General features: G+C 38.3%; 1 protein-coding gene across 2 annotated transcripts in view; it reads left to right on the top strand.

Annotated features, from left to right (window-relative positions):
* The window catches only part of GIGYF2 (GRB10 interacting GYF protein 2), a 128,657-nt gene that overhangs the window by 65,450 nt on the left and 38,119 nt on the right, over positions 1 to 25,088 (top strand). For both annotated transcript variants that reach the window (XM_068544201.1, XM_068544202.1), the window contains 10 exons: positions 3,864 to 4,043; positions 7,505 to 7,722; positions 7,815 to 7,977; positions 8,074 to 8,262; positions 11,272 to 11,468; positions 12,446 to 12,605; positions 19,129 to 19,295; positions 22,119 to 22,210; positions 23,270 to 23,377; positions 24,384 to 24,484. In XM_068544201.1, coding sequence (XP_068400302.1) covers positions 3,864 to 4,043; positions 7,505 to 7,722; positions 7,815 to 7,977; positions 8,074 to 8,262; positions 11,272 to 11,468; positions 12,446 to 12,605; positions 19,129 to 19,295; positions 22,119 to 22,210; positions 23,270 to 23,377; positions 24,384 to 24,484 — 1,575 coding nt within the window. The remainder of the gene's footprint in view (positions 1 to 3,863; positions 4,044 to 7,504; positions 7,723 to 7,814; positions 7,978 to 8,073; positions 8,263 to 11,271; positions 11,469 to 12,445; positions 12,606 to 19,128; positions 19,296 to 22,118; positions 22,211 to 23,269; positions 23,378 to 24,383; positions 24,485 to 25,088) is intronic.

Here is a 25,088-nt window from a genome sequence, read left to right as displayed (position 1 = left end):
CGCACGGGCTTAGCTGCTCTGTGGCATGTGGGATCTTCCCGGACCAGGGCTCGAACCCGTGTCCCCTGCATTGACAGGCGGATTCTTACCACTGCACCACCAGGGAAGTCCAATAGTAAGTTTTCTTAAAGATAGGGGGAGGAGATGAGTATGGTACATTTAAAAGTTCTTGAATCCTTTTCATCCTTCTCTTATGAAAATGACAGTGATGCCTGAAGGCAAATCTTTCTTTACCTTTGCACTTACTGTGGGATATGTTTGGCATGTCAGAATTATATTATTCTGGTCTTCCTTGGTTTACTGGAGAAGTTGTCACCCAGATCTTTCTGTTTCAGTTATTCGTTATGCAACAGTTGATATATCAAAAAGTATATTGCAGTTTTTAGGAATTATTTTGTAGAAACAAGCACTTGGTAACAAGATCTGAACTCCTTTGTTATAGAATTTTTGAACTGGAATTGGCTAGTGTTTGTGTAAATTCAGACGGCTGCCTCAGTAATACACACACACGCACGCACACACACATACCCTCTTTCATATTAGGAATGGGATCTTTAGTCAAGGTGTACAGATCAGAATTGGAGACAGTTTAAAATCAGGTCTGTGACTCCACGATCTTCATTCTTTCTTTAGTACTGTGCTCCTCTATATCTTCAAAATTTCTGTCACAAATCCTTTTTGGAACAAAGAATGGTATAAATAGTCAGTTAAACTTTGTGAGGTACAGATTTTCCAGCAGGTTGAGAATTATGAGTTTGCAGTAAGCAGAAAAGCCAGATTTTTTTCTTCCTTTAGTTTCCCTATTTTTACCCTATCCTGTCCTTTATATTTTTCTTATTCCTAGGTACCAATATGAAAAGTGTATGTAGGACTTGACAGTTATGACGGTTATAGAAGCTGCTAGTTTAGGAAAAAATGCAGGCAAATTATTCACATAAAGGGAAATAAAGTCAGCAAACAATATGAAAAATCTTTGATGTGAAAAATTCATATTCGAGCCACATTAGTATACCATTTTACAACCATTAAAGTGGAAAAGCTTCAAAAGGATAGCAGCACTTAGTTTTGATAATCTAAAATGGTCTGGTGGTCTTACCTACCCTTTTTTTGAGGAGGAGACAAAGGTATGTCAATGTATGAAGTCTGTCATTTGACCTAGTAATTTTACTCTTTGAAGTTTTTTTTTCAGAAGTAGTAGTTCAGAAAAACAAAACACACACGCACACAGATATTTCTTCCTTGTTATCTGGTTCTCAAAAGGTTAGTTATGATGTAAATGTCCAGTGGGGGAATAATCCGCTAGATAGTGCAACAGCTGCAAGGTATACCTGCTATGTATCCATTTATATTACCAGTAAGGTGTATAATCACAGAGAAGTATTTGCTATTTAGATTACAAAATAGTGGGTACACTGATTGAAACTACATTTTAAAGATGTTATGTAAAAGCTAACCACAGATACGTCGAGTTCTATTTCTATGGTTGAGGAATTACTGGGATTTTTATTTTTAATATCTTTAATTTTTTGCAACTTATCATCTGTTAGAAAAAACTGTAATGACCAGTTTTTGATGCGTTAAGCATTTTGCCATTGGTGGGTTTCCTTTGCTTATTTTGGTACATTCATTACTTCTCAAAGACGTAGTGTAAAAGTAGATGAAAATGAGTGTTTTGACCAGCTCATCCATCAGGCGATTGTATTCTCAGTATGCCTGGCACATACTGCTTGTGACTGAATGATTTACATGTGTTAAAAGTCATTTCCCATCACTTACCAATTTATACACATTAGGGATTTCTTCGTTTTAAATTTTTCTTCTGTGAGTATAGCTATATTTTTCATCAAGTCATATAATGGATGTGGGCTTTGTAAAATGTCTCATCCCTTCTTATTCTGAGCAAGAGAACCTGGAATGTCTTCTGACCCTTCTAACCCAAGGGCAGACATGGAATGTATCTATACTTGAATTCATAAAACTTGGCACTTAGTGCAATATGCAATAAATATTTGTTAAATGAGTCAGAAGGTTAAGATTTGAATCCTGTGTCATTTAAATAGTGGTGTGTGATTTTGGACAGTTCTCCTGGGTTATCTTTTTTTGAGCCTCAATATTCTCAGCTGTAAAATGGGAAGAAAAATTTCTAATACTGAGTATTGTTATGAAGATTAAATCAGTTAAGTGAGTGTTTTTATTAACTGTGGCCATGTAACAAGTTACCCCAAAACTTAGTGGCTGAAAGCAGCAAACATTGATTTTCTCAGTTTCTGTGGGTCAGGATGGAGCAGCTTAGCTAGGTGGTTCTGGCCTGGGTCTCTCATGAGGCTGCAGTCATCTCAGGGCTCATCTGGGGCTGGATCCGCTTCCAAGCTCACTCACGAGGCTTTTGGCAGGCCTCACTCAGTTCTTTGCCATGTGGGCTTCTCCACAGGGCTGCCTCACAACAGGGCCGCTGGATTCCCTCAGAGAGAGCGTCCAAGATGGAAGTTTTTAGCTTAGTATCAGAAGTGACATCTCATCCCTTCTGCTGGATTCTGTTGGGAGCAAGTCAGTAGTAAGTCCAGCCCACGCTTAAGGGGAGGGAATTACACAGAGGCCAGGAGTCAGGGATTGTTGAGGGCTATCTTAGAGGCTGCCTGTCATAATAAGGGTATTTTGCCCAGCAAATAATTGTACCCCCCCCCCCCCCCCGCCCCCATTCCAAGATTATTCTGTAATAGAATAATACCTTGTAACAACCTGATAACTGTTTGGGTGAACAGGATATGGAATCTTAATACATGTGAAACTGAATGTAAGAGGATGACCAGAAATTAGAATTTCCTCATTTTCAAATGTACAATTTTTTTCACTTTTAATATGGTTTAATGAAAAGAATTGAGGTTGTTACTGTGAGAATTTGTATATTTTATTGTTATAAACTGAAGACATCAATGTATGTTTTGGATATTCAGCTACATACTTTAATGTGGGATTCTGGGTGATTTGTTGTGAATTGTAAGTGGTAGCACACGTGGTATGGTGACTGAAGAATTTGCACAGTTCAGAATTCTCTTGTCCTTTGAAACCAACTTAGTTTACTTGGCATAACAGGCTCTCTTTCACTGTTAATGTAGCTCTTGAGTTGCATCAGGTTAGACATAGCTTAGCTTTGAATCCTGTTCCAAAGCAATTTGTTGTACGCCTGTAGTGTACTAGGTGCTAGAGTAAAGGAAAAGTAGAGTGCCTCCGCTGTCTGGTTTTGAGCTTACAGTCTGTTTTGGAATAGAAGAGAGGTTGAAGTTTACAGATATCCTATTTGGACAGAATCACCAGTAGAAGTTGATTAAATAAATTAAGTTGATTTAGTAAATCATATAGTTAAAAATACTGTATGACTTAAAAACGGAAAAAAAGAAGTGTATGCTGGTAAGGAAGGACTGCCAAGTGAAAACAGCAAGGGTACAAAACAACATATGTAACAGCCTGAGGGTAGTGTTTGTGAGCGTGAATGAGAGATCTGTGTATGTAGGCGTAAGTATAGCCATGGTCAGTGTTTGGAAGGCTTTATAAGAAGCTGTTGATGGTGGTTACTTCTGGGGAGCAAGACTCTGGGGGGCTCTTGTGTAGCGGGAAGGTTGATTCACTTTTCATTGCATAACCTTTTAAAAAATGCGCATATTATTTTGTTTAAAAAAATAATTTCACAGTCTTAGAACATTCAGCTTTGAGAAGTGTGCCTAATAATATACACATATATCCACAGTTATTTATACTGCCTGAACGTTGAAATGGGCACATTTGCAGAAAAGCTTGATTTGAGCAATCAAGTCTGTTCAAAATCCTTGCTGGCTGAGGCTTATGTTGACTCATTTTCTTTACAGGGAGACCAAATTTTGAGGAAGGTGGGCCAACATCAGTGGGAAGAAAGCATGAATGTATACGATCAGAAAGTGAAAATTGGCGTATTTTTAGAGAGGAACAGAATGGAGAAGATGAAGATGGAGGTTGGCGACTAGCTGGATCAAGGAGGGATGGAGAGAGGTGGCGGCCTCACAGTCCTGGTAAGAATTCTGCTGAGTACAAGCACACAGGGGCCGAAATAGTGAGGATTTGGTGGGAATTGTTAGGGATAAAGTGGAAAACATAAACTGGCAGAGAAAAACAAGACGGGTCATGTTTACGTCGTCACACTCAGTCTTGCTCCCACAGAAATTTTTAACGTAAAAGATTCCCCACATCTATTTAGTTGATTAAAGTCACTTTTATTTTTCTGGGGCAGTGTGGTTTAACGGGAAGCGCCTGCCCTTAACTGCAAAAATGAGAGAGGGTTTCATTCAGTTTTCCTAAATTTTTGAATCTTTTTTCAGCGTGCGTTTTTCTTAGGTGATTATTATATGCTTACTTAGGAATATGGGCTCCCCCTAAAATCAGGTTTTTTTTCCTGCATAAGAGAGGATTTATTCTTTTTTTCTCTTTTTGTCCTAAAAATGTGATTTCTGCTCATTTGAAGAATAAACTTTAAACCCAGGTCAAAAACATAATCACAAGTTTATTCTTTTGTCCCTCTAACTTTAGAAAAAGGAGGGAGAATAGTCGTGATTAGTGGTTTTATAAGTTCTTCTGTTTGACTCTTAAGAATGCTTCAAACTGTTCTTCCCCGACATTAGATATGCTGGTAATTTGAAGACACTGGTGCTTTGTGTCAAAGATCGTTCCCTACCCAAGTGCTGATTCTATGCCTCATGATCGTCAGATGCCACTGTAGTTTGAATCTTGGGGTTATGCGGAACTGAAGCATACAAAGAGTGTGTACATGTCTTTTGAATTTCACACGCATGGCATTGTTTTACCTATTGGCCGTATGCCAAGGAAGCTTACTTTAATAGAGGAAGTTATAATAATAATGTAAACTGTTTTTATTTATTTTTTAAAATCAAGTTATTAACAAACCATTAGTCCCGGTCTGAGTTAACATTATAACAGGCATTCAGGGTGCTTTATGGCGTTGTGGGTAGGTGGAAACTTAGTGAAGTCAATCTTTGGATAGAGTTATAATGCTTTTACCCCAGCTCCTCATTGGCTGACTCTTGGGCGCGTTTTCTGTCGTGAGTGGGCATTGCTTGCATCACAGTTACTTAGGCAATTCTCATCAGTCTGTGTCCTGGGCAACCAACTGTTACAGTTCTCTTCAAGGCATCACGGCATTTTGTGCTGAGCTTGCCTGTAAGCAGAGGGGTTTGTAGACTTATGTTCCTAACAAGCATTCCCTAAAAGAATGGACAGGATCTGGGCTGAGCAAGAAGAAAAATTCCAGCTGATCAAAAACAAACAAGGTGAATGTTTTGGAAGATGAACAGTGTTTCTGAGCCCAAACGTCTGATGTTGATTCTATTAAAGCAAGTTAAAAGTAAAACGTTAGTGTTATATTCTACCACTTACCCTCCTCACCCAAGAGCTTAGATTTTGGGTATATATAGTCCTTCCCCCCCCCCCCCTCCCCCCCACCCCCATCTTTTCTAAATCTTTCTCTCCAGTATTTGACTTTTCATGTCAGTTTTGTCATCAACTTGACAATTTTCCAAATTTTTTATACATATATTTTAAAAAGACAGTTTGGGGGACATAAAGATGCATGGGGGCTGAAAAAACACTATAAATAGGCATTAAAAAAATACCATCTACTTTTTCAACCCAGCATATTAAAAATAAGTCTGATTATATCAGTTGTTATCAGTTACTCTTAACATTTTAGTTAATCCTTTATTAGGCTTTGATTAAAATTTTAAATATCATGATTTTGACTTATGAAAATAGTATCAAACTTTAGTTCTGATATAAGGTCTGTAAAGCAGTGGTCAGTCTTAATAAGCTAGAGATGTGCCTTATCTGCTAAATTTAGTTTCGTGAATAAAATTTTATTAACTATTTAAGACAACAAAAAAACTATGGTATATAGTTTTATTGAAGTATGGCTCACAGTTGGATATGTATGGAGTTGGGAGCAATAAGGACAGCTAAGCACCCACTCTGGGAGGTGAACTTAAGAAACTTAGTTAAGAGGGAAGAATGCGCCACATGCCTAGAAGGATAGATTCCTATCACAGTGCATGCTTAGAAATGAGAGTAGCAGACAGGGTACTCTGGAATTCAGCTTTTGATCATGAGCACTTCTTTGGGATAATGACTCTAGGTTAACATTTAGGCAATCTGGGTATAAAATTCCTTCATTTTCATAGAAGATAGTAAATTGTGTTTTGTTGTTGTAAGTAAAGTGTGGGAAGTGGGAGAATAATGTTTTCTTACCTTTTTGTTAGTGGCTTATAAGATGCTACCTGTATTTGGCGTTTTAACATTTTGCCCTTTGGTTTTCAGTTTGATTTTTAGATTGCTGGTTTTAGCAAATTGGGCCTCAGTAGTATAGTAACATTTAACTTTGACCTCATTTCTTTCGGTGTCTCCCACAGAGAAAGCAGTCAAAGATATAGGTTAAAACATGTCTCTTCTTAAGACTCTTAGGCTCAGGTTTGTCAGATTTTAACAAGAACCACCCCCCGCCCCCCCCGCTTTTTTTTTTTTTTTTTTTTTTTTTTTTAGAGAAAATACCTTAACTTGTAGCTTTTAGTCTTAGGCATTCGTTTTTTGTTGGAAAGTAGATGTGCTACATAATATGCAGGGGTGGATTTAGGAATGTCCCTGGGGGTATTAAATTAAAACTCCTAGGGAGAGTTAAGAGACGAGAGAAAAGGGAAAGGAGAGTAAGCATGTTATTGTGGAAAAAGCAGTAGAGGATGCAGAATTGGATCCTAGTTCTACTTTTCATTATGCACGTTACTTCTGCTGTCAGAGGTTTTGCTTCTTAAACTATAAAACTAGGATAGTGGGCCAAATATGACATGTCAGTGCTATAATTCCATGACCTTTTTTGGGAATCAGAATTACAAATGGGATCCTAGCGCTGGTAAGTGGACATGATGAGTTTGATATTATGAATTGACATAATATCATAGTATCCTGGATATTATTATATTATCAAGGGAGCTGGTCTTATCCATAAAGAATGATATTTTCATCAGAAGAAAGAAAATGCTTTAAGACTTGCCAAAGGGAAGGCATGGACCTCAGTATGGAAAGATATCCAGTGCTGTAAGTCTGGGCTAGGAGTGGGCCACGTGAGTGGCCTATCAGCATGTCAGTCAGATATCTAGAGCTTATTAAAAGTATGTACTTTGAAGAACTGTCCTTTAAAAATGATGTGTTTTAAGTTTATCTTTAAAAGCTTTAGAGTATGTTGTGTGACTCAGTAGTTAATGAAGATAACTACTGTTGTCACTTAGTGATGGTGTATCGTATATAATACTGAGCCTTGAGCTTCGTTTCATTTGCCTAATTTTCTCTTTAGTAGATTGATCCATTTGAATTTGCTGTCAGTTGTAGTTTTCTCCTTTGTTTCCTAGCTATGGTTTTCTTTCTCAAATACTGTCATAAAACTTTTCTAAGGTCTGTGTCCTCCTCTTCATCCCAGATGGCCCTCGTTCTGCAGGCTGGCGGGAACACATGGAACGACGGCGAAGGTTTGAGTTTGATTTTCGAGATCGGGATGATGAACGGGGTTACCGAAGGGTGCGCTCTGGTAGTGGAAGCATAGATGATGACAGGGATAGCTTGCCTGAATGGTGCTTAGAGGATGCTGAAGAAGAAATGGGCACATTTGACTCATCTGGCGCATTCCTGTCTCTAAAGGTAAGAAATTTGTTTTAAATATTATGACAGGTACTGACCTTCTTCCAAATCCAAATATGCTGTTAATCTTTGGCTTAATTTTCTTGCTACAGAAAGTACAGAAAGAGCCTATCCCAGAAGAGCAGGAGATGGACTTCCGGCCTGTAGAAGAAGGGGAGGAATGCTCTGACTCTGAAGGTAGCCATAATGAAGAAGCCAAAGAACCCGATAAGACAAATAAGAAGGAAGGAGAAAAGACAGACAGAGTAGGAGTTGGTAAGGCTCATTTTTGTCCTTTACTTTTTAAAAAAAAAAAAAAAATCAAACTAAAAGTTTCCTAAGTTGTTAATTTAAGATTATGTCACGTTACAGAAGCTAGTGAGGAAACCCCCCAAACCTCCACCTCATCTGCTAGACCAGGCACTCCTTCAGACCTTCAGCCTCAGGAGGCACCGCAGTTTGAGAGGAAAGAGGAACCCAAAACTGAGCAAATGGAAAAAGCTGAAGAGGAGAGTCGGACAGAAAATAGTCTACCAGCCAGAGTACCCAGCAGGGGGGACGGTATGTATTTATGAGAGGCAACAAGCCAAACTTGGGCTTTGCTGGGGCCAGTGATCACCGATAAGAGAGGCTTCTGTTTATGCCTCTTTGAACTGCTTCTAGTGGTAAATTATTGGAATAGATGATTTTACCAGTAAACCTTCTCAAACACTGCTTCCCCTGTGTTATCTATCTCAGAATTCATCAAAACAGAATTAGAAGCAGCAAAGTAGTATCATTTCCTAGGATGCTATGATATAGCCACCCTGGTATCAGTCAAGCAAACTGAGTTTGGGATCCTCTGTGGTAGTTTGATTCCCATATCAGATTCCTTTTATGTAATGGCTGTATGTGCATCCAGATGACACACCAGAATGCCATTGTTTCAGAAGAGGCCAAGATGAGTCTGTGCAAGTCCATCACCTTTGCTGGAGAATAAGCTTAAAGTGTATCTCCTTCTCCAATGTCATTATATTGATTTTAAGTTGCTCATATACCTTGGTAGGTAATACTAACGTTCATTCCCGTGTTTCTTCTTGGACATAAAATGACCGTATGATACCTGGTATTGAAAGGTGAATTGATTTGTTCATCATAAAAATTCACACCCTTTAACATGGCCTAAGAGGCCTTGCATGACCTGGCATCTGCCTCCCTCCGTGCAGTTTCAGCACCAACTCTCTCTACTTTGTACTCTATTCACCAGCTTCACAGCCTGTTAGGTCCTGAAATGTGCCTTGTTCTCTTGCCTTTGTGCCTTAGCATGTGCTGTTCTCTGTGCCTGAAACTCTCCCACCCCAAGTTCCCAAGCTAGGTTAGGTGTCTTCTCTTTCTTCTTAAACAACCAGCACTGTTCCTAACATAGCAATACAATATTATAAAGATCTGTTTATTCTCTTTTTTGCCCAATAAATACTATTTTGATAGCTTGAACCAAGGATTTTTTGTTTTTCAGTTTTTTTAATGTCTATCATAAAGCTGAATGAATGAATTCAGCAAGTATTTGAATCTCTACTGTATATACAAGGCACCAGGGGACTTGTACGTTTTGAGACCTCTTTCATTTTTCAGTTACGATGTGCCCCCCCCAAATTACTTGTGGTTCATACTCTTAAATGTACATGCCTGGGGCCTTACTCCAGGAGATTTTAGGGTGGGGTCTTGACGTGTATATTTTGGGAAAGCTGCATAGGTGGCATTAAAGATTGAAATTCTGGATTTATAGTCTCTAGGGGAAATAAATCATGTGTATATCAGTGACCTAGGACAAAAAGTAATGATAGGAATTCATGATTGGCAGACTCCTGAAATGCTTCAGGAAGCAAGTGTCTTTGAGCTTGTCTTGGAATAATAAGTAGAATTTGGAGGTAGGTGTAGCTGGATGAATTACGAGAGGGCATTCCAGTACTAGGTAGCAGTGAAAGCTACAGTGAGGAAGTAGGACTGATCCAGGTATGGGCAGGAAATCAGCTCCTGTTTTTATTTACATGAAGTATGAGGTGTGAAAAGCAGGCTGGTGGGAAACACGGTTGGAACACATATTTGACAGCTCTCTGTGTAGGGTAGGTTGTGATGACAGATGGGCTGCTCTGTGACCTGTTGGTGTCCTGAGCAGTCACTGTGTTGTAGGCAGTGCACTTGTAAAGGGAGGTAGTGGCAGATGAGATTTCAAAGTAGAAATTGGCAGGGCATAGTTACTGTTGTATATCAGGGCAAGGAAGAGGGAAGAGTCAAAGATGAGTGAGGTGCCTGAGAGGATTGTGGTGTCCTTAACAGAAAAAGAGTGGAAGTTGAGGAGCACATTTGGGAGGGGAGAGAACAAGTTCAGTTATGAACATTGAGTCTGAGGTGTTGATGAGAAATTAGAGATGCAGTGGCCAGAGAGCAGTTGTGAGTGAGGGGACTGTAGCTCAATGGGAAGAGTTTAGGGCCACAGAGAGAATGAAAATTTAAAAGATTACACTTGTTAGGGGTGAGACGAATTGGGAGAATAGAACATGGATAATTCCTATTTTTAGAGGGTAGAGAGAGAAGCCAGAGAAAAATCTTCAGAGGCAAGAATAGAGTGCAGGAAAATGAAGGAAGGGAGAATGTTCCAGTTTAGAATTGGGAAGATAATGTCAGACTAAGGTTAGGTGATGGGGACTAGGAAAAGCTATTGGATTTGGGGACTTTGGGTCACTGCTTATCTTTGGGAGAGAAGCTTTTCTGGGGGCTTGGGAGTGTAAGTCACATTGTAGCAGTGTGGGTGGTGGTGAAGTAGAGACAGGTTGTATATAGACTGTCCTATTAAGAAGTTTGGCAAAGAAAGGATAGAGTGAGAGGAACAGGAATTTGGAGAAGCTATCTGTAATTGAACGAACAAGGTTTCAAAGGGGAAACTGCAACTGTATCTAATTACTTCCATCCCCCTTTCCTTCTTTAAGAACCTGCATACTGAGCGGTTAGAAATAGGAACCAAGACACAACCTCTTTTGCAGTCTTTATTCGTATTGCAAAGAACCTCCTGCACTGTACAGGTAGACTCCGAGAGCTTTTTGTTATCCTACAAAATGTGTTGCATTGAATTATGTTAATAATAACTTGAAATAGGTACTTATTCAAAATAATTGCAGATATTTTTAATAAAGGTTTTTATGCTGAGATGTGGCATCTTCGCGGAGATTTGCAGCGCTGTTTAAACTGTCTTTACTATTCAGAGACATGATGTAAGGAAGGAATTGGACTGATTCTGTTTGTGTTCAGGAGGTAGACCTATAAGTATTGGGTAGATGCTCTAGTGATACAGGTTGGCACTGTAAAAGGCCTTTCTGGATACCTTTTAATCTTATTTGTTGTCATCCTATGCAGGTACTTCTGTCATTCTAGGGAGAAATACTACACTTCTCCGTAAGAAGTAGCAGCAGTGTTCATGACACGGTTCACATATCTGTTGAGCCCATTTAGTAAGCTGCCCAACTTGATAGTTGTTCTTCGTAAGAGTCTCTATATTTTAAAGGATTTTTATCTGTCTACATTTTTTTCCTCTAGAAATGGTTCCTGGTGTCCAGCAGCCCCTGTCACAGATTCCTTCAGATACAGCCTCTCCTCTTCTCATCCTTCCACCTCCTGTTCCCAATCCTAGTCCGGCCCTCCGGCCAGTTGAAACGCCGGTCGTAGGTGCTCCTGGTATGGGCAGTGTTTCCGCAGAGCCAGATGATGAAGAGGGTCTCAAACATTTGGAGCAGGTACAAATCACGTAATGCTTTTTTTCTCCCTCTCGAACTGCCATAAAAATTGAAAAGCATTAAGTGAATATTCAAAAATGGAACTTTTGTGCACTAGGTTTTGTGTACTGAAAAAGTTGTTTTTATGTCTAGTATTTATTTTTATGAGTAATTTTCTTTCAAATCATTTCATGCTTTTAAGTTTCTGCTGTGTAGAGTCATTATATCAGGTTATTTTTTGCTCTTTTGAGGTTGGCCTTAGCTGTTTGCTTTTCTTTTTTCTTTTTGGAAATTAATGGAATGCCAAAAATGGCGAATACAAGGCAGCTGTGGATAGGCACTGTGTCTTCTATATTTTGCCTAAAGTGTAACAGGGAAAATAGTTAAACTCTCAGGATATTACCATCGTATTCATGTCTCTAGAGTTCCCTAAGATTTTATATACTATTGTTTATATGTAAAGTAAATGATAATTTGCTTTCTACAAAAGAAATTCTCTTTTCTTCAGGGTGGAGTGGTTGGTGGCAGGAAATGTTGAAGAAAGGAAGAAAGGGGACAGTGTCTTAGTAAAACTTGTAAAAGATTTTATTTGTAATTGAACCTTTTGATCTGATAATGTTCATGTTTTTCATAGGTTTACCTTGTATAACTTAGGATTGTTTGTTTATTTGTTTAAATGGCACTCTTAAAGTGTGTTGATTAGAAGCTTGGGCTTTGATCCATACCAGCTTGTGTTTCAGTCTCATTTGGGTTTGCTTAATAATTTTGAGGCCTTGAGCAAGACTTGACACCCTGTGAGCCTTAGTTTCCCCCTCTGTAAAATGGGGATAGTGCCTATTTCATGGCATGTTGGACGAATTAAATTGTTGCCTGCTGTGTTATTTGTACAATGCCTCTCACAGATCAAGTAGTCCAAAAAAGGCAGACAGTTTTTATGTGTACAAGTATTAATTTAGGATCATTTGTTTCCACAATTCATTTTTTAATTTTTCCCTTAGCAAGCTGAGAAGATGGTGGCTTATCTACAAGACAGTGCACTAGATGATGAGAGACTGGCATCAAAACTGCAAGAGCACAGAGCTAAGGGAGTCTCAATTCCATTGATGCATGAAGCAATGCAGAAGTGGTATTACAAAGATCCTCAGGGAGAAATTCAAGGTAGGTTGTTCCATTCTACTTTATGTACAGAAATATGCCATTAACTCCAGATTCTGTAGGATGGTAATTACTTAACGTTAATTTGCATACTAGTAGAACAAAAGTCAGTGCTACCGGCTTTCTTCATATACAGAAGGCTTGTTTATAGGTTCCCTCCATCGTACTTTACAGTTTCAGTGATGGGAGGGAGTCTAGTGAAAACAATTTGAATACAAGGCAGAACGTGATGACTTATATGATAGGGTTGTGAACAGTATGCTTAAGACGCCCTCATTTCTGGCATGCCAGGTGTTAACTAGGCAGTTGAGTTTCGTACATTCACTGTATTTCAGTCTCCCTACCATAAAAAAAGATGGTAGCAGCCATCTTGGGAAACCTTGGTTGAATGTTTCACTGAAGTGGAGTTGATATCATAAATGATGAAGAACTATTTAAAATATCTGAAAAAAGAGTACCATATTATAAACTAATTGCTTAAAATATGTGTATGGTGCATAAGTTAGACTAGAATGGGGAGAGAATGCTGTGAAGGACATTGGTTGATTTTTCGTTTTTGCTTATAACCTGAAATTGGTTGTTCACTGTATTAGTGTCAGTTTCATGATAATGTTTTACCAAGTACAGCCTGTGACCTCTCTCTTAACATCATTATTCCCTTTCTGTCCTTGGTCCCCCCTACCCTGCTTTATTCTTCTTCATAGCATCTGTCACTACCTGGCACTGTATGTATTTGTTCATGATCTCTTTACATGCCTGTAGAATCTGTTGTAATTAAAACATATACAGGTGTGTGTTTTAATTAAGTTTACTTTGAGATAATTATAGCTTCACAAGCAGTTGTAAGAAATAATAATAGAGATTCCATGTACCCTTTACCCAGTTTCCCCCAGTGGTAACCTCTGACAAAACTGTAGAACAATATCACATCCAGGATATTTTGGTTTTTTGTTTTTTGTTTTTGTTTTTTTTAAATTTTATTTATTTTTGGCTGTGTTGGGTCCCCATTGCTGCACGCAGGCCCTCTCCAGTTGTGGCAAGCGGGGGCCACTCCTTGTCACAGTGCGTGGGCCTCTTATTGTGGTGGCCTCTCTCGTTGTGGAGCAGGGGCTCCAGGCACGCGGGCCTCAGCAGTTGTGGCATTCAGGCTCAGTAGTTGTGGCTCACGGGCTCCGTAGTTGTGGCTCGTGGGCTCTAGAGCGCAGGCTCAGCAGTTGTGGCGCACGGGCCCAGCTGCTCTGCGGTATGTGGGATCCTCCCGGACCAGGGCTTGAACCCGTGTCCCCTGCGTTGGCAGGTGGATTCCCAACCACTGCGCCACCAGGGAAGCCCCAGGATATTGACATATTGATACAGTCAAGATTCAGAACAGACTCTGAACAGTCTTTAACAGAGGAAAAGTTTTAAATTTTGATGAAATAAAATTGATCAGTTTTTTTCTTCTATGGATTGTGCTTTGGGTATTAAGAACTCTTTGCCGAGCTTCACATCCCAAAGGTTTTTTCCCAAAAAAATATATAGCTTTATGTTTTACACTTAAGTTGGTGTTCCATTTTGAGTTAATTTTTATATAAGGTATGGGACTTAGGTCAAGGTTTATTTTTTTTGCCTATGGATGTCCAGTTGTTCTGGGACCTTTTGTTGAAAAGTCTGTCTTTCCTCTCCTGAATTGTTTTTATACTTTTGTCAAAGTTTAGTTGAGCATATTTGTGTTGGTCGATTTCTGGGTTCTTCTTCTTTTCTTTGTGTTTTTTTGTGGCCACACTGCACGGCTTATGGGATCTTAGTTCTCCGACCAGGGATTGCACCCATGCCCACTGCAGTGGAAGAGCAGAACCCTAACCACTGGACTGCCAGGAAATTCCCTGGGTTCTTTATTTGATCCTTGTGTCTGTCCCTCCAGCCAATACTATGTAGTCTTGGTTACCGTAGCTGTAGGGTAAGTCCTGAAATTGGGTAGACTGATTCCTCTTATCAAAAGAGCATTTAGTTTTTCTAGTTTGCTTTTCCATATAAGTTTTTGAGTCATCCTGTCTATATTTACCAAAAATCTTGCTGAGATTTTAATAGGGATTATGTTAAACCTCTATATCATTTTTTTAAAAATTTATTTTATTTTTGGCTGTATTGGGTCTTTGTTGGTGCGTGCAGGCTTTTCTCTAGTTGTGGTGAGCGTGGGCTACTCTTTGTTGCAGTGCGCAGGCTTCTCATTGCGGTGGCTTCTTGTGTTGCGGAGCACGGGCTCTAGGCGCGCAGGCTCAGTAGTTGTGGCACACGGGCTTAGTTGCTCTGCGGCATGTGGGATCTTCCCGGACTAGGGCTCGAACCCGTGTCGCCTGCATTGGCAGGTGGATTCTTAACCACTGTGCCACCAGGGAAGCCCCCTCTGTATCATTTTGAAAAGAATTGACATCTTTACCATGTTGAGTCTTCCCATCCGTGAACATAGTATGTCTCTCAGTTTATTTAGATCTTTGATTTCTTTCATCAGCACTGTGTGGTTTTCAACAAAGATTCTGTACATGTTTTGTTGAATGTATACCTAAGTATATGATTTTTTTGAGCAATTGTATATTTTATATTTCAGTATCTGTTCACTGCTACTATATAGAATTGAATTTTAGATGTTTGTCTATTCTGTGACATTGCTGAGCTCACTTATTAGTTCTAGGAGTTGTTTCATTAGAGTCCATAGGCTTTTCTGTGTAGACATTATTATTGTCATCTGCAAACAGGGACAGTTTTCTTTCTTCATTTCCAATATGTATGCCTCTTATTTCCTTTTGTTGCCTTACTGTATGTACCAACACTGTTGAATAAGAGGGGTGAGAGCTGACATACTTGCTTTGTTTATCCTACTTTCCTATCTTAGGGGAAACTTTAATAATAATTAAGTGGTAATGTTAGCTGTTGAGTTTTTGTAGGTACTGTTTATCAAGTTAAGGAAGTAACCTTTATTTTGAGAGCTTTTATCATGATCGGATATTGGATTTTGTCAAATGCCTTTTCAGCATCTGTTCATATGATCATGTGATTTTTCTGTAACCAGTTAAATATGGTTGATTACATTGACTGGTTTTTGAATTTTGAACCAGATTTGCATCCTTGGAATAAGCTCCATTTGGTCATGCTGCTGTGTAATTCTTTTTATATACTGCTGAATCTTACTCAGTAATATATTGTTAAGGATTTTTGTGTCTCTGTTCCTAAAGGGTATTTTGTAGTTTTTTTGGTTTTTTTTTTTTTTTTGGTATTCTCATTGTCTGGTTTTGGTATCAGGGTAATATTAGCTTCATAACATGAACTGTCAATAATTTCCTCCCCTTCTATTTTATGGAAAAGATTGTTTAGAATTGGTGTTAATTCTTTGTGTGTGTGTGTGTGTGGTTTTTTTTTTAATAGTTTGTACCTCTTACCTACCCCTATGTTGCCCCTCTCCCCTTCCCTCTTCCCACTGGTAACGACTAATTTGTCCTCTATGTCTGTGAGTCTGTTTCTTTGTGGTTATATTTACTAGTTTGTTATATTTTTTAGATTCCACATGTAAGCGATATCATACAGTATTTGTCTTTCTTTGATTTATTTCACCAGTCCATCCACGTTGTTGCAAATGGCAAAATGTCATTCTTTTTTTTATGGCTGAGTGGCATTCCATTATATATGTATATACCACATTGTCTTTATCCATTTATTCTAAGTGTTGATGGACACTTTAGGTTGCTTCCATATCTTGGCGATTGTACATAATGCTTCTGTAAACATAAGGGAGCGTGTTTCAAATCAGTGTTTTTGTTTTTGTTTTGTTTTGTTTTTTTGATGTATATACCCAGGAATGGAATTGCTAGGTTACATGGTAGTTCTGTTTTTAGTTTTTTGAGAAACATCCATACATTTGCCACAGGGTGTTAATTCTTTAAATGTTTGGTAGAATTCTCCAGGTGGAGACTTCTGTTTTGGAATTTAAAAGTTACAAATTCAATATCCTTAATAGTTACAGGACTATTTAAATTACCTATTACATAGTAATGAATGAATTGTGGTAGTTTGTGTTTTTTGATGAATTGGTCCATTTCATCTAAATTTATGTGTGTAGAGTATTCCCTTCTTTATTCCCTTATTATCTTTTTTTTTTTTTTTTTTTTAAAGTTGAAGAGGGAGCTTTTTTTTTTTTTAATTAGTTAATTAATTAATTTATTTTTGGCTGTGTTGGGTCTTTGTTTCTGTGCGAGGGCTTTCTCTAGTTGCAGCAAGCGGGGGCCACTCTTCATCGCGGTGTGCGGGCCTCTCAGTGTCACGGCCTCTCCTGTTGCGGAGCACAAGCTCCAGACGCGCAGGCTCAGTAGTTGTGGCTCACGGGCCTAGTTGCTCCGCGGCATGTGGGATCTTCCCAGACCAGGGTTCGAACCCGTGTCCCCTGCATTGGCAAGCAGATTCTCAACCACTGCGCCACCAGGGAAGCCCCCTTATTATCTTTTTGATAAAAGTGTTCCCTTATTATCTTTTTAATGTCTGCAGTTTCTGTAGTGATAATCCCCAGTTTCATTCTTGATATTGGTAATTTGTTCATTTCTCTTTTTCTCTTTTTCTCTTTGTAAGTCATGCTAAAGATTTGTTAATTTTACTGATCCTTTCAAAGAATCAGCTTTTCTTGATTTTTTCCACTGTTGTTTTTGTTTTTAATTTCATTGATTTCTGCTCTTATCTGTATTATTTCTTTCCTCCTGCATCTTAGGGTTTATTTTGCTGTTTTTCTAGATTCTTGAGGTGGGTGCTTATATTGTTGATTTGAGACTTTTTTCTGATGTAAGCATTTAATACTATACATGACTCTCTCAGAGCTTATTTAACTGCATACCACAAATTTTGATATATGTATTTTCACTGAGTGTATTTTAAAAAAATTTCTCTTTGAGACTTCCACTTTTACCTATGTAGTATTTAGAAGTGTGTAGTTTAGTTTCCAAGTGTTTAGAGATTTTCTAACTTTCTGTGTATGATTTCTGGTTTGATTTTGTTGTTGTCAAAGAACACACTGTATACAATTTCAGTTTTTAAAAATCGGTTGAGATTTATTCACGGTCCAGAATATAGTCTGTTTTGCTGTATGTTCTGTGGGTACTTGAAAAGAATGTGTATTTTGCTATCTTTGGAGTGTTCTGTAAATGTCAATTAGATCTTACTGGTTGATGTGGTATTGAATTCTGTAGTCTTTCTGATTATCTGTCTAGTTGTTCTATCAGTTATTGAACTCTTCAGCTTTACTTGTGGATCTGTTCTGTGTCTCTTTTCAGCTATCAGATTTTGCTTCACATATTTCACAGTTTTGTTGTTTGGTGCCTACATTTTGGTGGATTGACCCTTTATTATTATATAATGTCCCTCTCTGTCTCTGGTAATTTTCTTTGCTCTGAAGCCTACTTTATTAAATACTAATATAACCATTTCAGCTTTCTTTTGATTAATGTTTGTTTGCTATATCTTTTTCTATCCTTTCATTTTATACCTGCCTGTATTGTTATATTTTAAGTGACTTTCTTGTAGATAGCCTATCATTGGGTCATGTTTTCGATTGTATACATTGGGCCATGTTTCTTGTTGCTCGCTTCTTCAGCTCCAAATTTGGGAAGTATGAGGTAAAATGAAAACCCAGGGAATTCAACACCAGCTGGTGTCTCAGGCTCCAAGGCCTCTAGTCAGTCTGCTGCCTTCTCTCTACCTTTAGGAGTCTTTTTGTTTGTTTGTTTTATATGTAATGTCCAGGGTTTTTAGTTGTATTTGGCAGGAGGAGCAGGGAGAAGTACGTCTACTCCACCATCCCAGAGGTGGAAGTTCGAGGGCTTGGTTTTGTTTACTGCTGTATCTTCCTGCCTGGACCTGTGTGACTGGTGTTCAGTAAATAGTTGCTGAATCAATGGTTATTGATAGTGAGTTTGTTAATTTTATGTGTAAAATATTCGGTTATTTCTTATTGTAAAACATCTAGAGAATGTTAGTTTTTTTTTTTTTCCCCTTACCAAGGCCAGATTTAATCTTACCCTAGATAAATAAATTGTAATTTTTCTTAATTTAATTCATTATTGTTTATATTTTGCCTAACCTCCAGTAAATTCTAACAGAAAATGAAAATTAGAGAAGAGCATATTCAGCCCTGCATATTTATTTCTCTATGCCTAAGTGCTACAAAGTCTAACAAACACTAACTCTTTTTAGTGTTATGCTTTTCTGACAAGTGAACTTTAGAGATTGAGTTGGAGACAATTATGCTCCTTAAAATAATTAAAACACTGCTGAGAAATTGGGATATGTAGACATAGGCTTATTTCTAAATTGTTTCTGTAGTATTTTATTAGTTTGAGTCCTGTTCACCACTTTTTGTGGTAAATTAAGATATTATACAAGATATTTGATAGGTGCCACCTGAAACAAACTGTTACCTCTGGGTGAGGATCAGACCCCAGAAATATATTTTTCCTCTTTAGCTTGAAAGGATTCTTATTGCTTTTCTGTTTAATTAATGCTATTGTAGGTCCCTTCAATAATCAGGAGATGGCGGAATGGTTTCAGGCGGGCTATTTCACTATGTCTTTGTTGGTGAAGAGAGCATGTGATGAAAGCTTCCAACCTCTTGGTGATATCATGAAAATGTGGGGAAGGGTTCCTTTCTCTCCTGGACCAGCTCCCCCTCCTCATATGGTAAGTACCTTATGCTTCACCCAGAACACATAGTGGACACAGAAGCGCTTGCTTCTCTTTGTAAACGCAATCCAGATGTTACATCTAATGAAGAAGAAACTAGTTCCTTGAAAGTAATTAACTGAAATGGCAATGGGAAGTCTGAGTCAGAGACTACATACCTAGCTATAATGATCTTTTCAAAACTCAAATACTGTGCCCATCCTTTTCTCTCTCTCTCCCTCCCTCTCTCTCTCTCTCTCTCTCTCTCTCTCTCTCGCACACACACACACACTCTCTCTCTCTCTCTCCCGCCCCCACCCCCCCCCCCCCCCCCTTTCTCTCTCTCTCAAGAAACAGAACCCTGCAGTAGCTTTCCAGCAGGTGTTGAAAGAAGAACATCTTATCCTGGCCTCCCTACCAGGTCATGCACGTTCTGGCTCCTTACCTTTCTAAGATCATTTCAGAGCTTTTACCTTTATCTGCTGTGCTTCAGCACAATTGACTTAAGAGTTTCTTGTTGTCTCTAGTTAGAATGCACATTCTCCTCTCCATTTATTTGCCTCTTGCTTTCTGACTTCTGGAGTTCTTAAATTTGAGTTTTGCCTTAAAGCAATTGTTACTAAGATAAAATTCCATTGCTTCAGAATATTTTGAAGACTTTTTTATTTTTTTAACTTTAGTTACTGACATTTTAACTAAAAATTAGATCATAACATAACCCTTCTAGTATGCTGACCCTGGAGTGCCTTTGAAGGGGAAGTCTTTTTTTGCAGCTGCTCCTGGGCCTCTCCCTGTTTAGTTCCTTTTGGGGGGACTTTGGATCTGTGCCTCTCTTTTGCTTCTCCAGGTTGGAGTGTCTGGTTGCTGGCCATAGTCAAAAGTGGCCATAGTCAAAAACCTTTAGTGTGAACACTGGATTTCTACAGTAATATCCATTGATTTACTCACCAGTTATATATTGAAGATCTGTGCCAGGGCTGTGTTAGGTTCTTATGCGATGAAGATGAATAAGTCAGTCACAACATCTGTAGCCAAGAGAGTTCATAAGTGAGAACAATGGCTATCGAACTTATGACCACAGCCCATAGGAAAAAAAAAAAAAAAAAGATTTTTATGTCACTACTCTGTACACTTATTAATGTGCAGGTATGTCTGAAACAAGTTTCACAAAACATTTGGTGCCATGTACATATTTTCTTTCCATTTCTTTTCTTTTTTTTTCCAATATGTAAATGTTGATCTTGACCTAGTAATTGATTTCACAATCCAGTAATTGATTTCACAATCCACTGATGGGTTGAGACCTCGTATAGTTTGGAGAGCAATTAAAATTCCTAGGTGAGGAGAATTATTCCTGACATTTCTGTTGTAAATCCAAAGAAAAATTATATTGTGTATTACTGTATATAAATTGTATTTTTAACCACCTGCTCAGAAATTGGGATGGGTTTTTATCTTGCATGTTTCAGCGCTGAAAGCTCATCACTTGGAGCTTGGCATGCTTGCTCTAATCCATTTCCTGACTTCCAATTTTAGGGTCTGAGCCTCAGTCAGACCCACTTAAGGGGAAAATCCATGGGAAGCTCTGCTTCCTGTCAGGTATTGCCTTTGCCCTTAAGTTAATTTTAGACTAACCTAGTGTAGCTTCTATCCATGAATATTTAATAAGAAAGAAGAATGTCCTTGAATTTCAGATGAACCTCATCCCAAGAAATCATATATCAAATGTTTTTTTCCAAACTATAATCAGTGTGCAGTAAGGATATAAACTGTTCACTAATGATTTGTCTAAATTTAGTCTGTCACCCTTATGCTTTTATTTCTACTATCTTTACTTCACTTTTCATTTTTCTTCCACTATTAGCTTTCCAAAATATAAATTCCAGCCGTGTTTTTTGACATATAAGCTAAAAAACAGGGTTTTACTACAGCTTATTTAAAAAATTTTTTTTTTTTTTTTTTTGGCTGTGTTGGGTCTTAGCTGCAGTGTGCGGGATCTTCAGTGAGGCATGTGGGCTTCTCTCTAGTTGTTGCGGGCTCCAGGGCGCGTGGGCTCTGTAGTTTGCGGAATGCGGGCTCTCTCGTTGAGGTGCACGAGCTCAGTAGTTGTGGCGCGCGGGCTTAGTTGCTCCGCGGCATGTGGGATCTTCCCCGACCAGGGATCGAACCCGTGTGCCCTGCGTTGGAAGGCAGATTCTTTACCACTGGACCACCAGGGGAGTCCCAACTACAGCTTATTTTTAAACTCATGGTGTATTAATAGCAATAGAAACACCTAATTTTTGGATAGAGAGTTAAACAGTTTTCAAAGCTCTTTTGTATTCCATTTAATTTTAAATTTCTCATCCCCTTTAAGAAGACATACTTATACACTACCTCCCTGTATAATTGTTATGTGTCATTATAAAATCCTACCATAAGATTTAATTTTACTCCTTTCTGTTTTGTCCTACTTCTCTAATTTCTCCATAATCTCCAAATTTATAAATCACTTTTAAGATTGGGAGAATTATACATTTTTTTAGTTACAGTAATAACTCTGGAGTGCAGTACAACATTCAGCTTCAAGGGCAGGAGGGGAGAACAGCAGCTAAATAAGGAACCTTTCTCACCTTAGGGAATCTCTTATAATGCTGACACCACCTTCTTCCACTAGATGGCACTAGTTTCTAAGATGCCTGATTTTTTTTTTTTAATAGGTGTTTTGGGTTTGGGGTATAAAGGTGGGGCGGGATGTGAAGGTCTAGGATTCATTTTCCTTTCAGATATAAGTACTAAATTGCTTTTAGGCTCTTTCAGTTTATTCAGTGGTATTTCTTTCCTTCACCCCTTTACTCCCAGGGAGAGTTGGACCAGGAACGACTGACCAGGCAGCAGGAACTCACAGCCTTATACCAGATGCAGCACCTCCAGTATCAGCAGTTCTTAATACAGTAAGAGCAGTAATGCGGTTGGGTGTACTGCAGCACCAAAAGGGCCTTTAGATATAATCTGCTCCCAGATTTCACCATTTACAGCAGAAAACTAAATAGGATACTTCAGTCATCAAACCCAGCTAGTGGCACGTTACCACTATACAATCTAAGTTTGGTCTTACCTTGTTTCTTAAATACCAGAAGTTTGTAGAAGATGACACATAACTATAATTTTGCAAGATCTTTAGCTCCTAAAGCAAGAATCAACAAACATTTTAAGAACTAAGTGTCTTCTAAATGGGTCAGCTTTGAATGCTGCAGAGAAAAAACAGATGAGGGGACAGGAAAGCAGTAAAAGTTTATGCTGCTAGTAGTGGTATGGAATGATGGTAGAGTCACTTAGGTTATGGGTCCCTTTCATAGAAGAAGTAAGATTTGCTATCATCTGGCGCAGAGGTTGGCAAACTGGCCGGCTGCCTGTTTTCATAAGCAGAGTTTTATTGGAACAGAGTCATACCCATTTGTTTGTGTATTATCTATGGCCACTTTTGCACTACAGAGGCGGAACTGAGTAGTTGTGAATGTCCTGCAAAGCCCAAAATATTTACTGTCTGGCTCTTTACAGAAAAAAAAATTGTCCACCTCTGATCTAGTGAAAAAAAATCTTACCTAAAATTTTCCAAGCTGAAACATATAAATTTGAGGATTTTTATACAAGTGATTTTATTTTTGCAAAGAGTTCTTCATGTGGAAATAGCTCTTAGTTTGAATCTGTTTTATTTCTCACTTGTTTTCTGATAAAAGGCTACTATCATCTTAAGGGAACTTTCCAGTTTTGGGCATTTCATTAATTTTTTTTTTTTTTTTTTTTTTCTGTTCTCTTTTCACTCAGAAACATGCCATCTATTAGTTCAGTTCTTTCTAGAATAAACTACAGAACTATTTGTGTAAAATATATTTGATAGCTATTTCTAATGGTGTTTTTTGTTGGGGGGGGCCTGAACTTTGTGTTTTAATGTCTCAGTAAAGTGAACTAAATGTGGATAGACAGGTTATACTGTATTTTACTTTTTGAAGACAACAATATGCACAAGTTCTGGCTCAGCAACAGAAAGCAGCACTGTCTTCCCAGCAGCAGCAACAGTTGGCACTTCTTCTCCAGCAGTTCCAGGCACTGAAGATGAGGTTGGTGGTCGTTTCCACGATGTGTCACATTGTGTGTGTTTGTTTTAAAGAAAGAGAGGAAAGGAAATTTTTTTTGTGTTGTGTGTAAAGATAGAATATAGTTTTTAAAAATAATAATAATTAAGTAAAGCATTTATTTGGTCTTTATACTCAGAGGATAAATTTTGAATAATAACCAAAGAATACTAAGAACGCTTGAAAAGCAGTGTAGGCTCATGGAATCAGCGACAACAAAAAAATGTAGTCGAGAAATTTAATCTCATTTTTACCTGTGATGTCTCAAGAAAGATATTAACAATGCCACACAGGGTTATAATTTTCCAGACCCAAAAGCCATTAAGGTAGGTCTACGGAAAAGGAAATTATGCGAAAAGTCTTAAATTCCTGCTGTTTCAAGTTAACATTCAGGGTAGTATGTGTTTTGTCTCCTACGAGATGGGCAAGGTGGTAGGTCTCCTGCACGCCTCCTGCAGAGGTGTCAGTCACTGCTGTTAAAAACTTTACTGTCCAGTTTAACCAGAACCTTTTATATTTCTCTTTTGAGCCATAACCCATTCTGCAGGTAGGCAGGTTAGGTGTTCAGGTCTCCATTTTAAAGATGGGCAAACTGGGACTCAGAGCGGCGAAAGGACTTGGTTGACATAATACACGGAACACTTCAGAGACAGAATTAAAACGCAGACCTTTTGACTTAAGGTCTGTGAGTTTTTTCATGATAACATGCTGCCTCTGTGACTCTTACTGAGATATTCTGGATTTTTTAAAGACAGTAGGCATATCCATTATTTGGAAATCAAAATTTGCTAATACCTTGAAGGTCCGGAAGTGTGATTACCTTGCCTCTATCCTTTTTCCTTTCCTAAATGTTTTGGTAGTGTTATGTTTTAGTTAAAACAATGAAGTTTTCTGGCCAAATAACCTCAGAAACCTACAGATAATCTGGAAATATCTTTATTTTCGTGGATGACAAGAACAAGTTAATTTTTTTCTAATTTCCCTTTTGCAGAATATCTGATCAGAACGTCATTCCCTCAGTAACTAGGTCTGTGTCAGTGCCGGATACTGGTTCTATCTGGGAACTCCAGCCAACAACCTCACAGCCTACAGGTAAAACCTTAGATTGGCCTTTAGGATAGCGCCAAGGATTTAGACTCGTATAACTTTTATAATTCAGTTTTTTAAAAATATATCAGTTTTTCGACATGTTTTGTATTGAATATTAATAAAAAGTGAGTTTTTTGTTTTGTTTTGTTTTGTTTTAAACAGACCCCAGCTATTGAAAATAGCTGTTAAGGAGTTGCTAGAAATTACTTAGTAGATAGATTTCTTGAACTTGAGTCAGCCTCTCTTTTTTTATGTTGTTCTAACCACTGTAGAAAAGTCTTTTGAATTGTTTTTATTCTCTTCACCAGAGTGAGAAAAAGCGTAAGTTAAAAACATAAGTAATGATGATGTATTCTTTTGAGTCGAGGGTTGATGAGTAGTTTAACACTGCAGGTACCTAGAAATTTGGGGAATAGAAAAGGCTACCCTTACCTCATTCGCTCATCTTTTTGCATCAAATTGGAAAATTTAGGGCTGGGGTTTTGGAAACATTTTGATATTGGTGCAGCGCTTCTGTTTCTTAAGGTCTGATCCATGCAGAGGTATGGGTAGTTTGAACCATGGATAGTCCTTACAAGAGGTAAAGACCATGGGCACTGATGGAGTT

This window comes from Eschrichtius robustus, chromosome 5 (assembly GCF_028021215.1).
Source record: "Eschrichtius robustus isolate mEscRob2 chromosome 5, mEscRob2.pri, whole genome shotgun sequence".
NCBI classification, from domain to species: domain Eukaryota; kingdom Metazoa; phylum Chordata; class Mammalia; order Artiodactyla; family Eschrichtiidae; genus Eschrichtius; species Eschrichtius robustus.
Note: the sequence above shows the minus strand (reverse complement) of the source record. Positions and strands in the feature narration are given on the sequence as shown.